The sequence below is a fragment of the Danio rerio genome, chromosome 21 (assembly GCF_049306965.1).
Source record: "Danio rerio strain Tuebingen ecotype United States chromosome 21, GRCz12tu, whole genome shotgun sequence".
NCBI lineage: Eukaryota > Metazoa > Chordata > Actinopteri > Cypriniformes > Danionidae > Danio > Danio rerio.
The window spans coordinates 11,338,933-11,354,327 of NC_133196.1; the positions used below are offsets into that span (position 1 = coordinate 11,338,933).

General features: G+C 33.8%; 1 protein-coding gene and 1 long non-coding RNA gene across 2 annotated transcripts; both read right to left on the minus strand.

The window, feature by feature from the left end:
* Window positions 1-217: 217 nt before the first annotated feature.
* On the minus strand, window positions 218-8,207 carry LOC141379985 (uncharacterized). Its single transcript, XR_012397166.1, has 4 exons — window positions 8,149-8,207; window positions 5,088-5,197; window positions 3,775-3,933; window positions 218-1,594 (listed from the first exon to the last, which is right to left on the minus strand). It is a non-coding gene; the product is annotated as an uncharacterized lncRNA (long non-coding RNA).
* A 2,704-nt stretch (window positions 8,208-10,911) lies between these two features.
* Window positions 10,912-15,105, minus strand: esm1 (endothelial cell-specific molecule 1). Its single transcript, NM_001076741.1, is given in 3 exon segments — window positions 10,912-11,729; window positions 12,932-13,075; window positions 14,673-15,105. Coding segments are annotated over 3 exon segments (540 nt in total). The 5' UTR covers window positions 14,983-15,105; the 3' UTR covers window positions 10,912-11,643.
* Window positions 15,106-15,395: the final 290 nt, after the last annotated feature.

A 15,395-nucleotide genomic window follows, 5' to 3' on the forward strand; every position in this document is an offset into this window, starting at 1 on the left:
TGATAAAAAATATGGTAAAGAAAAAAATAGGTTTTGATAAATGAAAATTACAATTTAACAACAAACAAAAATCCCTGATATCCCATGACTAGGAGAGCGAATATATTTTTAAAAATCCTGGAATGATTTCTAAAATATCGTTTGAAATTCCATAACTTTCCAGAAATTCCACTGCACAAAAAAGTAATGACAAAAAGTCAAGACAACAAATATTATTATGTTGCTTTAGCTTATTTTAATATGTTAATCAGTTTTCAACCAAATGTTCTTAAGTTACACAAAGTTTAACTTAATATTTACAGATATTTTTTAGATTGACTGATGTAAGTTGAGATGACTTGAAAAGTTCATTTGATGCAACTAAAAATGAAGGCAGCAAGAATTTCTCCACAATGCATGACCCGTTGGAACCCTGGTGAACTGTCCTTTTTCTAATGCAAGCTGAAATGTTGTCTGGGAGCTTCAAAGCCACCTGAAGATTTTATTGGGGGTGTTTTTTAGGACTCCTGTGGAATTCCAAGCATCTAATCAATTTCTCGTCTGCGTATTTATTCCTAAATTTAGACATCCGATTCATTGTTGTTGAAGTGGACGACCCAGACGTGGCTTCATTTCTGCGAAGGTCGCGACCTAACACTCATTCTGGTTGCCGTTATGCACTTCGCTCTGGCTAATAAACAACCTGTTGCCGTCGAAATATCAACACGGCGCGTTGCCATAAATCAGACGTATTTACAAGGTGCTTTGTACACCTTTGTTTCTGAAGGGCGTTGTTGACGTGTTTCGGGGAGTCAGATAAAGGGTATTTCTCACCAACTCCTTCCTGTTTTTCCGAGCGAGGCCTTTGTTTGGCCGCGGGACTCGAGCTCTTCTGTTCTCAAGGGAATGATGAACTGCTCTGTTCGTGCATGAGTGAAGCACGGAGCAGATCTGGAGCTCTTTAACTCTTGTCGTCTCTCTCTGTTAGCACACTTTGTGTGGCCTTGTGGCCGGGTCATGGTCACACGTATTAAGTAGAGTACATCGACAAATGATTATTAATAGAGAATGGGAATCAACGTCATGGCAGTTTGTGTTCCGCTATGTTTTCAGACTCACTCAGGAGCACACAATGTAAACCAATGCAAATCACCCCAGAAAAAAGCTGACCGGTTTAAAGTAATACCTTTATAAAAATGCATTACAAACATTCAAAATGAACTGGGATAACATATGGATACCTTTATAAGCTCTTTGTGTGTCTGACGTCTTGTCCTATCTACACACATTGTGGCACCGCAATATTTTGCATCGGTTTTTTCCTTATTTATCAGGGGTTGCCACAGCGCAATGAACAACCAACCATTCTGATATGTGTTTTAAGCAGCGGATGCCCTTCCAGCTGCAACCCAGTACTGGAAAACACCCATACACTCACCCATTCACTCACACAAAGGCTGTTTCTCAATTCCAAGAATGCAGAAAATGGACTTGCGTTCTTCTGGTGACCGGTCTTGCCAGGTGTCCTCGGAAGAACGAACTCGAAAGACCAAGAGAACAGAAAATGAGTCCTCGGAGAAATGAGATGCTGCGTTCTTCCTGATGGTCACGTGACCTTTATGGGTTTTAAATGGAAAATTATTTAAACATTACAGCATTAATAAACGATTTATTGTTTTTCCCCTTTTCAGAATATATACTCTGCTTAAAAAAATTATAAATATACGTTGCACAATACAAATAAAACAGATTTTAAAACAAATTTCAGCAAATAAACACCCTTAATGTGTTTATTCCTTTATTAAGATGTTCAGTTCATGGTAATGTTTATATTGACCGTTTCATTTAGGGAAACTCCTAAGGTAAATAAGGTATATCTCTGAACTTTAATAATAATAATAATAATAATAATAATAATAATAATAATAATAATAATAATAATAATAATAATAATAATACTTAATAATAATACTTTTATAATAAATCTAAAAAAAACGCAGCGCTCCCCACCTCCAGTCGCAATGACTTCTATAACTTCTAGCGCAAAATCAGTGCTCAAGTCTGCATCAGTGCATCCTCAGTTTCTTAAACACATCCGGGAAGTTTCATGCATGCTCTGTTCTTGCGGTCTTGAGTATTGGAACTGAACTTTGGCAGCTGATGATGACGTTACATGATGGTTTGTTCTCTGGACAGTTAAAAAAAATAGCTTAAAGGAGCTAATAATTTTGTCCATAAAATGTGTTTAAAAAATTAAAAACTGCTTTTATTCTAGCCGAAAATAAAACAAATAAGACTTTTTCCAGAGGAAAAAATATTATCAGACATACTGTGAAAATTTCCTTGCTCTGTTAAACATCATTTGGGCAATTTGTTTTAAAAAAAAGAGAAAAAAAAAATCAAAAGAGGGCTAATAATTATGAATTCAACTGTATATACTGTTATCCTATATTTTTATCCAGAATTTATACACTATCGGTGAAATGTTTGGGGTCAGTAGGATTTTTAGAATGTTTCAAAATAAGCTTCTCCAGCTCACCAAGGCTGCATTTATTTAATCAAAAATACAGTACACATTGTAAAATTGATTTTTCAGCTTCATTACTCCAGTTTTCAGAGTCACATGATTCTTCAGAAATATTATTATTATTATTATTATTATTATTATCATTATTATTATTAATGGTAATAGTAATATAAGAAATAATGAATGGAGAAATAATTTCATTTATTTGAAACTACATACAAAGCAGTTATTTATTTAATTTTTAATTAATATTTTAAAATGTAACAAACTTTACATTAGATGAACAGAATAATTTTCTTTAGACATAAAAAAACTAACCCAAAACTTTTGACCACTTGTGTATATTCTGTTATAATATATGAAGAGTTCAGATGCAAAAACCCCCTAAGTGCCATCTTAAATTTTCTCCTAAAATTAGCTTTTTTTTTTTTTTTTTTTAAATAACTCTTGGGTGTGAGTTTAGTAATTTCACATTTTTTTGGCAAAGAATACATTACTTTAATTTCCTTTAACATGTAATAACTGAATACAAATATAAAAGGCTGAGAAAAATAGTCATTGTAGAAGTAAGTTCCAGACGGCACTTAAAGGTTTTTGCATCTGAACTCTTCAGATGTTGTCCTACACCTACACTGTTATCTGTAATAAAAAAAATATAAAATATTTTATATTCTTGTTTATTTTATTTTTTTATTATAAGGGGATCTTGATCTTTGCTCTAACAACTTTAAAAAGTTACTCATATTGATATTTTTAATAGTTTCAAGATATATATTGACTAGGATGGTGTTGTAAATTACAATACAAAAACCTGCTAATAAACTTCCTAATATCTTTTCTGTTATTCAACAGAATACTTTAATTTTCCATTTATTATTTCATATAGCCTTCAATATATGCTTTTAAACTACTAAATGTAAATAGATGTAGATAAAGCCCCTCTGTTAATTTGAATTTTCAACATCAAAAGTCGAAAGAGCAAAGACCAAAGTCCCATAATGCAATTAATAACCATAAATAAACAGAAAAACATGATGCACAAAATACAGAACCCGTTAATTAGCAGATTTTTTTACAGGGTATACTGGTTATTGCTTTTTTGTATTTGTTTTTAATATAAGATATATATATATATATGACATTCAGAAATGTAAGTGAAGTTCATCCAGACTCTCTAACCTGCTTTCCAGAGGTTTCTTTAAGAAAACATTCAATGCGAGCACTGAAAATACCCACCACATACTATTAATAACCGTCAGATCCCTCACCTCTCTGAGTTCTCAGCTGAGGCTGTTTCCCAGCATCCCGCTTGTTTATTTCCTGTGTTTCCTGACACCTGTGAAAATGGCCTTTCTTCCTGTTGTTGTTGTGTCTGCCTCTGGGACAGGATTCAAAAACGGCTGGAATTTGTCATCTGACACACGTCACTGCAGGACAGGACAGGGAAAAAGGAATGTCACGCTTCCGTCAGCGCAGCAGGTTAACACAACATCATCTGTGCAGTAAACTTCACGTCACTGAATATAAACAGGCTTCTGGATGAACTAAACTGTACTGCTGTTCATAAACATTCATTGTTGCAAGTGTTTTCAACATTGATCACAGTTATGAATGTTTCTTGTGAAGCAAATTAATACTATTAATACTAATTAATACTACACTGTAAAAGCCAACAGTCGCCTTTATTAAATGAAATGAGTGTAGTTAACTCAAAATTGACTGAAAGGTAATTCTACTCATTTGAAAAGAGTTTTTGAACTAGTATTAAAGGAAATGAGTCAATTAAATACCACATTACTTCAACTTAAATGGAGTAAGTTCACAGTACTCATAGATTTTTAACTCAAATGTTTTGTTGCAATCAGTTTCCTCAAATGGTTTGAGTTGCTTTAACTTATTAGGTTTCACAGTACTCAGTTGGGTTGACTTTCATCATTTATTGACTTTTACTGTGCTCAAATTGCTTTGTTTGCTCAAATGGAGTAAGTTCACAGTACTCATTAGGATTCGTTTTTGAACTTAAATGGTTTGTTGCAATCAGTTTCCTCAAGCGAGGCTTGTACTGCAGCATGCACTGCCAACCCAAAAATAACCAGAAGTGGATTTGAATCTAGATTTATGTCAAAGGCATCTTTCAAACTTTTAAAATGTCTCCTACATTTAGAAGAGGTGTGTGTGAGCTTGAGAATATGCTACCAGTGATCATCAGATAACTTAAAACCAAGGTTTTTCTTCCCAAGCACCTCTGGCGTGGATTAATACTGTGAATCAGATTATAAATGACGATGTTTTACTGTCAGTGTGGTTCAAGCTATTAATGACATTTTAAAATATTTTAAGGCAAAATAATGCTGATGATTAGGGGAAAAAAAACAATGTTGATCATCAAAATTCTCCAGTTGATTTATTAAAAATTGAAATATGTTTTTTGTTTAACACAGGCTTATTCTGAAAACGTTGCACTATATACATTTCAGGAGTTACGTAGCCAGAAGTACGTTTGGCTGCATTTCGTCTTTAAAATTAACACTACGGGGCGGTATGACGGCTTCCTTTTTGCACTTACCAGCTGACTGCTTACCTCCGTATAGATGGATTTCACGCTGTTACCAGTTTGTCCAGTTAGCTCGCCATGTAAGTCAGCAGACTTGAGGCGCAAAGAGGAGTTAACCACGACAACTGGGTTCGAGTCTGGAAAAGGATGGTTCCAGAAAGCAGATAAGACAAAAACAGAAGGCAAAAAATTAAACAAACATGTAAATAACAAGGTGAGAGTGTGGTAAAATCTGAAAAACGTGGTAAAAATCAGGTGAGCGTTTTTCTTTTTCTGGTTTGCTTTTTAAAACTTTTTTTGGGTTTAGGGAAGTGGGTGGGCGGGTCAATCTGTGTTTTTGAAAACACTTTTGGTTGGGTTTAGAGAAGGAGGAGGGAAGGAGGAGGGTGGGTCAGTCGATTGATCAGTCAGTCGTCAGTCATTCGACAGCAGCATCTAGTTGATTTAAGCGAGAACAGTAGGCACGAATGGCTCTCACGAGAGAAATCAGAGATCTGAAAAAGCATACACAGTGGCCTTTGGTGGATTCATGAAAACAAAAACTGTATAAAAAAATAAATAAATAAAAAATAAAAAAAAAAGCTCCTGGGATGTATTTGGTGCTCTCCAGAAATGTATATAGGTATATACAACGCAATCTTTTGGGAATTCATAACTTTTTGATTTAGTGGCTAATTCGTATGAATTTGTACAAATTAGCCACTAAACTGACAAAACTTAAAATACTTTAGAATGAGTCTGGGGTGTTTTTATTACATGTTTTCTTAAATGTTACATTTAAATATGCAATGAGGCAGTATTGTAGTAAATATATGCTAATTTAAATACATTTCCAGTACAAAAATCAGAAAATTGTGGGTTTTTTTTAAACATATTATGGACTATGTTTCACATAGTGGAATTTACAATCTCTTTTAACACTCAATAATTCATAAAATAGAGTGAACAGCCTGAAAAAAAAAGAGTATAATAAAATATAATTTGTCAAATCATGATTAAATGTTATCCTCTGTAAAAATCCCTAGAATATATGAATGTAAATATTTGTATCTCCTTGCTGGGGAAATACTCATTATTTTAAAAAATGGCATTTAAAAAATATGTAAATTGAATCTACAGAGAAAATTGATCAATTTAAAAAACATTTGAATGCTTTCATTCTAAATGAAAAAAATAGGACCCAAGAAGCCCCAGATTTCAAAATTGCATGAAAGGATTACATTACCTCACCATAAAACACAAAACTATTATTTTGAATATTATAAATATTAACAGATAATATATTTTTTTGATCAAATAAATGCAGTCTTGGAGAGAATAGGAATTTCAAAACATTCTAAGGCTGCATGATATTGAATAAATCTGACAACGCAATATTGTGCTTTGCAGCGATATACAGTTAAAGTCAGAATTATTAGCCCCCCGAATTATTAGCGCCCTTATTTAATCTCCCCCCATTTCTGTTTAATGGAGAAAAAAAAATCAACACATTTCTTATCATAATAGTTTTAATAACTCATTTCTAATAACTGATTTATATTATCTTTGCCATGATGACAGTATATATTATTATTAAGACACTTCTATACAGCTTAAATTGTATTGATATATTGTTCAGCCTTAAAAAATACTTAATAATCTAATTATAAATCTAATTGTCATGTCAACACAGCATGTATGCTCAAGTCATTTCCATCTAGGTTTTTTTTTTTTTTTTTGCGATCAAAAAAGTTATTCACCTTCCTGTCAAAGATTATTTTTAGAGAGCTCAGCTTTTCTAGAGGATTTTCCTTCTTCTTTTCATGCATTGTTTCCTCAACAGACACAGTGATTCTTTCCTCTATAAGCTAGAATGAGCTTCAGTATGAGGCACCTTTGACTTTAGCCTCGGACTCTCAATAAAACCTCAGACATGCACTGTGTATTGACTATGTGCTCTTTTGTAACTCTCACTGAAAGGGTTTTTACATAACTACGTCAGCAGATTAAGATCTTTTAGTGGTTAAAATAATTTAAGAACTTTTTTAGATTGATCAGTATTGTTTAATTAGGGTTGAAGATTAACTGTGAAAGGTTTGACAATTTCTTTGGAAGTGATAATATTAAACTGTACGCAGACATTTTACAATATTTACATATGTTATTTCTACAGAAGTAAATGTAATTTTGTACTGTATTTAGAGGGTACATTACCAACAAATGTACCCATATTGAAATTTTAAAGGAACAAATTACATGGTTTTCCATAGTTCTTGGAACTTCTGTAATATCATGACAATTTAAAAGATCTTTTCCAGACATTAAAAGTCTGGGAAGTCAAAGAATATCAGGGAGTTTTGTTTGCCACTTTAAATTCTAGTCTTGTTTGTCAAATTATTTCTTTATCTCGTGTTTCACACCTATTGTTGTTGTTAGGCTATTTTCAGCTCAATTTTATTCCTTTCACGCTCATCAACTGACTTCACTTATACGTCAAATGGAGTCTGAAGCCTACAGTAGCTGCCTGAAGCCTTAGTAACTGTTAACTAAGGATGTGCCAGGAAAATATCAACTTTAGGAGCTTTGGCTTTAAAATGACCACTTCGGATTTTTGTTCAAAATACTGTATGAGGTAAATTATCCATTGTTCTCTTTGTTATATTGCCTATTAAAGTTTAGTGATATTCAGGCTAAAACCATTTTAATATTATGCAAAGCACAAAAGCGACCAGTGTTTACTTTCCTTTTATGGAAATTCTGCTTTTTCTTCTTGAAAAGTCAGGAAACTTGATATTTGGTGAATCTTAAGGTAGTGCCTATTTAATTAGCTAAACGTGTTTATAAAACGTGTGTATATTTTGAAAAACACATTTGTCTCTTATTTCTGAGAGTGTATTAACTGTCTCGTCACACTGTGTAAAGAAATAGCCTTGTATCACATGAATGCTACAATATGTCACTTTTAAAACGGGCTACTTGAGGGGGTAAAGTCATTTTTTTTAGTTAAGTAAAGTTTGCATGATTGGATATTACTGTTGCTCGTACAATTCTACCATACAACAGTAGCTTAATATAGTAATAAATCAAATATGTCGCTGCTTCTTCTTACCTCGCTCTATTTCAGCCTGGATCTGCAGCTCCTCCACAAAAGAGCGAACTTGAGTTTTCGCTTTGCACAGCAAACCCCGCCTACTTTAACCTGATTGGCCATCTCAGTCATTTTGACATTGACGAGCGAGGTGTTTACAGTTCTGCCTGTATTTATTTTATGTATTTAATTTTAAATAGTAATTTTTATTTTTGTTGTTTTGTTTTGTTTTGTTTTGTTTTGTTGTTTGTTTCTGTATTTTTATATTTGTATTAGATAAAAATTAATGTTACATTTTAGATTTTAAAAAATCGCATTTAAATTGAAATGTGCAACACATTTAGATTATTTGTTTAGCCTACTTTTAAAAATACATTTAGCTTTTATAAATACATATACATTGTAGCGAGGCAGAGGGAAAACACAAACACAATGGCGTGGTGTTACAAACAATTCCCCGGAGGGTGCTTTATTTACACGGTGAACAAATGTGAACAGTGTAAATACGGTGCTCTTCTTGGGATAGGTGCTCAGGGGAAGTGGTGAGGTAGAGTGAGAGTTCGGGTGCTGGATCGATCAATAGCTGGAGTCCACTGTGGGTAAGAGACAGAGAGCCACAAGCATTAGCGCAGGGAGTCATGAAAGAATGAAGCTCGTCTTCCTTGTCTGTGGGGCTGGCTTATGTGTGTCTCCTCTTGATTAGCTCCAGCTGAGATCGATCCAGTGTTGATGAGGTGCCAGCTGGGGTGAATCCTTGACCAGGGCGACGTGGCACCGGTATACTCTCTACAATATTAATAGTTATTGTATTGTACAACATATGTTATTTATTTATTTTCCTTCGGCTGAGTCCCTTAATCATCAGGGGTCACCACAGCATTATGAACCGCCAACTTATCAAGCATATGTTTTACACAGTGCATGCCCTTCCAGCTGCAACCCAGTACTGGGAAACATCCATACACACTCATAGTGGTGGAAAGAGTACTAAAAATCATACTCGAGTACACACTAAAAAACGTTGAGTTATTTATTTAACCCAGTGATTGAGTTAAACATATTTGTTGCTTTGTTGGGTTATTTTTAACCTTTATTGGGTTATTTATGAATAACTCCACCAGTTGAGTTAAATATTTGGTGCTTTGTTGAGTTGTTTTTAACTTTTATTTGGGTATTTATTTAATAACTCAACCAGTTGGGTTAAACATTTTAATTTCAACAATCAACTGATTTAACTGACTCAAAACAGCTGTATTATGCATGCATAATGTTGTTTTTGCGTCTTAAAGTTGATTTAAGCTATAATAACCCAATAATTTTGTTGTTATTTTTTACAAATTACTTCCGTTTTGTGGTTTTTATATCCGTTTTACCATCCAATACCATCTTTTAGAAGCGTTCGGATGTGGTTAAAATGTATTGTACATTGTGGACACTGAGTGAAGCCTGCTGCAGCTGCTGGACAGTCTCTACAGCACACAAAGCTCCATATTCTGCACATGATTTTCTGCTTGCAGAGTTTACAACTGTGTGCACTTTGTTCTTCACTGTTTGTGATTCTTGATTTATTTTAACAAAAAAAATAAGTGTCTCCAGTGTCTGGAACTAAAATGAAATGGAAATAAAGCATTTTCAATATTCTGTATGTTATTTATTTACCCAGCCATAATTATAAAATTAATAGTAGTACAGTAAAGGTAATAGTAGCAATAGTAATACCAGAATGGGAAAAAATAACATTTAATCAAAATAACCCAATGCATTGGGTTAAAATAACCCATGGTTGGGAAGGTGCTAACCTGTAGTTGGGTTATATGTCGGGGTATTTTTAAACCAAATATTCTAACAGAGAAAAGTACTATTACTTGCCCAAAAATGTAGCACAAGTAGAGTAAAAGTATCTGCTGTAAATATGTCAAAGTACAAGTAAAAAGTAGCCCTTTTAAAAGTACTTAAGAGCAGTGATTATGCTGGGAATTTACATGTAATTTGTGTGTGTGTGTGTGTGTGTGTGTTTGTGTAAAGGTAAGATTCTGTAGTGCATTTAGTGAGTGGTTAAGGCTATTTCCAATTGTATCTGGATGCAGCCTTTATGTTGCAAGCTGAGATTGCATCACTCAGCGATGCAATGTCAGACACAATGTACTCAATGGAGTGAGTGAAGTCACTGTGACAGGTAGGGTTAGGGGTGGGGTTTGGTGAGCGCATTAAAAAGCATTGGATGCAGCTCAGATTTTAACTGCACCGAGTCTGCAGCCAGTCCCCTCTGGCTATTTTGATCATCATAGAGTAAACATCTGTTATCTTCTCATCAGTAACATGCAGTCTAAACATTCTCTGGGTCATTGCATGTAAAGTATCTTCTTCACTTTTAATGTTTCCAAACAGTTTGCTGCATTTATTCAATTTACCTGTACTGCATGTCTTTGGACAGTGGGGGAAACCGGAGCACCCGGAGAAAACCCACACGAACACGGGGAGAAAATGCAAACTCCACACGGAAATTACAACCGACCATGTTGGGACTCAAACCAGCGACCTTCTTGATGTGAGGTGACAGTGCTACCACTGAGCCACCATGTTGCCCAGTAAACTAAGTGTTATGATGACTTGGCTCAGTGTTTCTCCACAATAAACAGTTCTCATTCTTCAACAATTTACTAGCTCACGACTCAAATAATTTTCTTCGATAAATAAAAAAGCCTTACTACATTAGATATAATTTTTTAAAAATGTTTCATATATATTCCAACTTAAAAAAGAAACAATCCAAGAGACATTCTCATAGAATGACATGGGTAAAATCTCTTACAGTATAAATGTGTAAGGATTCATATCTTGTTCAACAGAGTTTTAATAAACACAAATAATAATTTACACAAAAATTAGCAGGATATACAGTCCATAATTTATAATAATCTCATTGGCCTTGATATACCACATTAAAAACACTGCATTACATATATCTTGTGGTCAAATATGGGATGCCATATCTGTGAACTGTAAAGTTAATGTGACGTTAATCAGTCTTGCTATATAATCTTGTAATTTGAGTGTAATAAATATGATAATATGAACACCGCTGCAGGTTTAATTGTTATACATTCATAAATTATGTCATCTTATGTTTGTGTATCAGTAAAATGCATCCCGAGGGAACATTATTACTGTCTAGTTAATCTCTGCTGGATATTTGTTTGTGTGTGTGTGTGTGTGTGTGTGTGTGTGTGTGTGTGTGTGTGTGTGTGTGTGTGTGTGTGTTTGTGTGTGTGTGTGTGTGTGTGTGTGTGTGTGTGTGTGTGGGTGTGTGTGTTTACAGTGTGTGTTTGAATGCATGCTGATATGCTTTGGAATAAAGACATACATTAACTGGCATACACATCTGTAAAATACACAGAATAAAACATATATCATTTTCTTTGACCTTTTTAAACATATTAAAATATATCCGTTTGGTCCTTTAATTTATTATGCTACATGTACACTGAGTAAACTAAAGATATTGCTGTTGCGCTGTCAGCGAGGGGTGAGGAAATTGCGAGCGGAGGCCCGACTACTGCTGCTTTCAGTGTTGGTGTCGCCTGAACCCACTTCATTACCTGCTGTACAAAAAAAGAGAAAGAAAATCATAAATTGAATCATATGATTAATTATAATTGATACTGTACACAGTTTCACTTCATGTTAAATGACACATGAATCTACAAAACATATATATATAGCTTATATATAAATAATTCACTTTAAAGACTATATATATATATATTTTATATTTGCCATAGTGACAGTTAATAATATTTTACTAAATATTTTTCAAGACAATACTATACAGCTTAAAGTGACATTTAAAGGCTTAACCAGGTTAACTAGGCAGGCTAGGGTAATTAGGAAAGTAATTGCATAATGATTATGTGATCTGTAGACTATCAGAAAAAAATTTGCCAAAAGGGCCTAATAATTTTAATCTTAAGATAATTTAAAAAAATTTTGACCTGCTTTCATTCTAGCCGAAATAAAACAAATAAGACTAGTGGATTTGAACATAAAACAATTAAATTGGAATTACACTGTAAAAAAAGTTGACTCTACTTAAAATTTAAAAATTTTAAGGCAACCAACTTCAGGACATTTTTGAGTTCACTCAACTTAAATCGGGTCAAGTGGAGTACTTGGGATAAAAGTTGAGTCAACTCAAAAATGTGCTGAAGCTGGTCACCTTAAAATTTTAAGTTGATTCAACTTTTTTTTACAGTGTAGTTGTAAGTTACAAGTTTTAAGCAGAAAATTACAAGTAAAAACTCAAAAATGACATTTGCTGCTTGTTCAAACTACTTACTTAAAATGAGTTGAATCAACACAATTCTTTTTCTTTTTGGGAAGGGGCCAACTGAATTGTTTTATGTTCAATCCACTTAAATTTATAAAAAAAAATATTAAGCTAGCTTAATTTGTGTTGTGACAACATGAATGAATTCGAATCCAGTCAAATCCAGCATTGTGTATTTCTTTTGCATTTTTTTTATCAACTTAAAATAATAATAATATGAATAATAATAATGACTAATTCCTTTTAATTTAGCCAAGTGCCGGATTTATCAGGGGACACCACAGCAGAATAAACCGCCTATAATAATAATAATAATAATAATAATAATAATAATAATAACTTTCAAAATATGGGTGAAACACTTGTGAATTATTACTCGCAATAGATACATTTTATAGCAATTTTTTATAGACTTTTTAAAAAGGGATTTTGTCATATTTCACCTGGCTCTAAAGTATCTTCCCGCAATGAACTCACCTTCATTTGAATGAGATTTCAACATGGCCATTTTAGCCAGAACTTTAAAGGAGAGACAAGCGCCGGTTTCTCTGTCACAAAGTCCACCAGCTTTACAGTCGCATGTTTTCCGGCACTCCATACCATATGTTCCAAACATGCAGTCTAATAAGAGAAACACAAACATATTACTTCTCATTTCAGGATTGCTTAAATCATTGTAAAACATTATATAGTCGCTGAGTCTTGATTACAAAAATTAACTTCAGCTACATTTTTTTAAGTAATATAAGTTTTTTAAGTCAGTTTAATATTGATAGTCACATTTATTTTGGTTCAACTAAAAACCTCATGTACAGTGCATTTACCATATTTTTGGAAGGATTCATTGTTGATCACAGTATTGGTGTTTAAGGTTCAAAAGTGTTAAAGGATTTGTGTGTGAGGCTCAGTTAAAGGTCTGATGATCGAGTGTGTTCCCTGATACAAAGCATTGAGTGTTAATTCACCAACTCACGTTGATCTTACATAATACCTGAAGTAATAATTTAGGGGCCCAAGAAGGACAACACAAAAGACACTAATAAAGGGCTGAAGAGTTTATAGTTTGCCGAACAACTGTCTTTAGACTTGTCAGCTGAGATCATGATGACTTTAAGTTATTTTTGATCTAAGCAAGAAAGAAAGAAAGAAAGAAAGAAAGAAAGAAAGAAAGAAAGAAAGAAAGAAAGAAAGAAAGAAAGAAAGAAAGAAAGAAAGAAAGAAAGAAAGAAAAATTTAACTAATTAAAGAATGAAATAAAGAAATTGTATTAAACACACAAAGCTGTGATGTCATCTTACTTTAAAAAAAATGAATAGTTATAAGAAATACTTTTAAGCTTTTTTCCACACATTGTTGATTATCAATTTGAATTTTTGTTTTATTTAACAGGGGAATTAAACTATTAACTATTTTTATTATAAATATTTCTTGCTTTAAAGTTCTCTTTGTGGTTATTTTTAATTAGACTATATTATTTTCTTTGTCTTATTATCCTCATCGTAAAATATTCAAGAAAAAAAAACATATTTTAAAAAATACACAGAAAACAAACCTAGAATACTTAATGGAACAAAAATAAAATTGACATGATATGTTACTTGTTAAACAATTTATTATAACTAAGGAATACAGTTTAATACAGATTATAATCAACATAACATTATATGGGCCTATATATATATATATATATATATATATATATATATATATATATATATATATATATATATATATATATATATATATAATGTTATGTTGATTATAATCTGTATTATATCATTTAAATCTGTATTATAGCATGTATCATTTCAAATATAAATAGGCTAATCAGTAATTGGTCTATTTGTTAAAAAGTTAAGAAATCTTTATATATATGTGAAGTTCAGATGCAAAAACCTCTAAATGCCATCTGAAATGTTCTCCTAAAATGAGCTTTTCTTGGCCTCTTTTGTTTATTTTTAAACATTTCACTTTAAAGGCATATTAAAAATGAACTTATTCATCAATATAAAAGTAACATTTCTGAGCCTACACACAAAAATCGGATCTATCTATAACCCTACGTTATTTAAATTATTATTTATGCTTTAAATGTAGCACTCGATTTAGATTTAATTTCAGTTCACACAAAATTGACAACAACATGCTGAATCCTCCAACCTCCCAATGGGTGCCCGAGCAGGTGCACCCATGATCAGACTGACTCTATATTGCCTACCTTTACAGATGCCATATTCATCCCCATAATCATCCTCATCCTTGTAGAAGTCGCAGAAGAGTCCCGGTCCGCACTTGACGCCATGCATCCCGGAGACGGTGCGGTAGCAGTGCTCACCCCGTCCCGCGGCGCAGACCTGGCAGCAGCCGCAGTCATCCAGCACCGTCCGCCGGCAGCGCAGCGTCGAGCCGCACAGCGCCGGGTTGCATTTGTCCGGGCAATTCACGGCGTATTTACCCCCGGGACCCCACGCCTCAGTCTCTCCAAAAAACACCATCAGTACGAACATCAGGATGGCAAACACACGCATGGTTGCAAGCGGCGGGTTGGATGCGATCTTCGGGTCTGCAGTGTTGGGGAGGAGCGGTCCTGTCCTCTCCTTGGATGTGACAGTGAATGAAGCGGCTCAGGCTGCATGGCTGTCAGCTTTAAACTAGTTTGTTTTGCACATTGTATGCCCTCGTCAGTTTCCTCAATCCGGTGTTGTTGTCTGTTTGCCAGCCTCTCCTCTCTCCTCCCTCCCCCGATTCCCAGTTTTAGAAATCCGGTTTGGAAGTGGAATTAGAGCCGCGCTGCCATCCAGGAATTGATGTCATCACTGAAGCCTGGAGTTGTTTGTTTTGGAGATTTTTAAAGATTGACCCTCGTGTCGTGACCCCCATTAGTGGTCCTGACGTGAACGTGCATAACGAGATGTTTTTGGTACACTCTCAGAAATAAAGA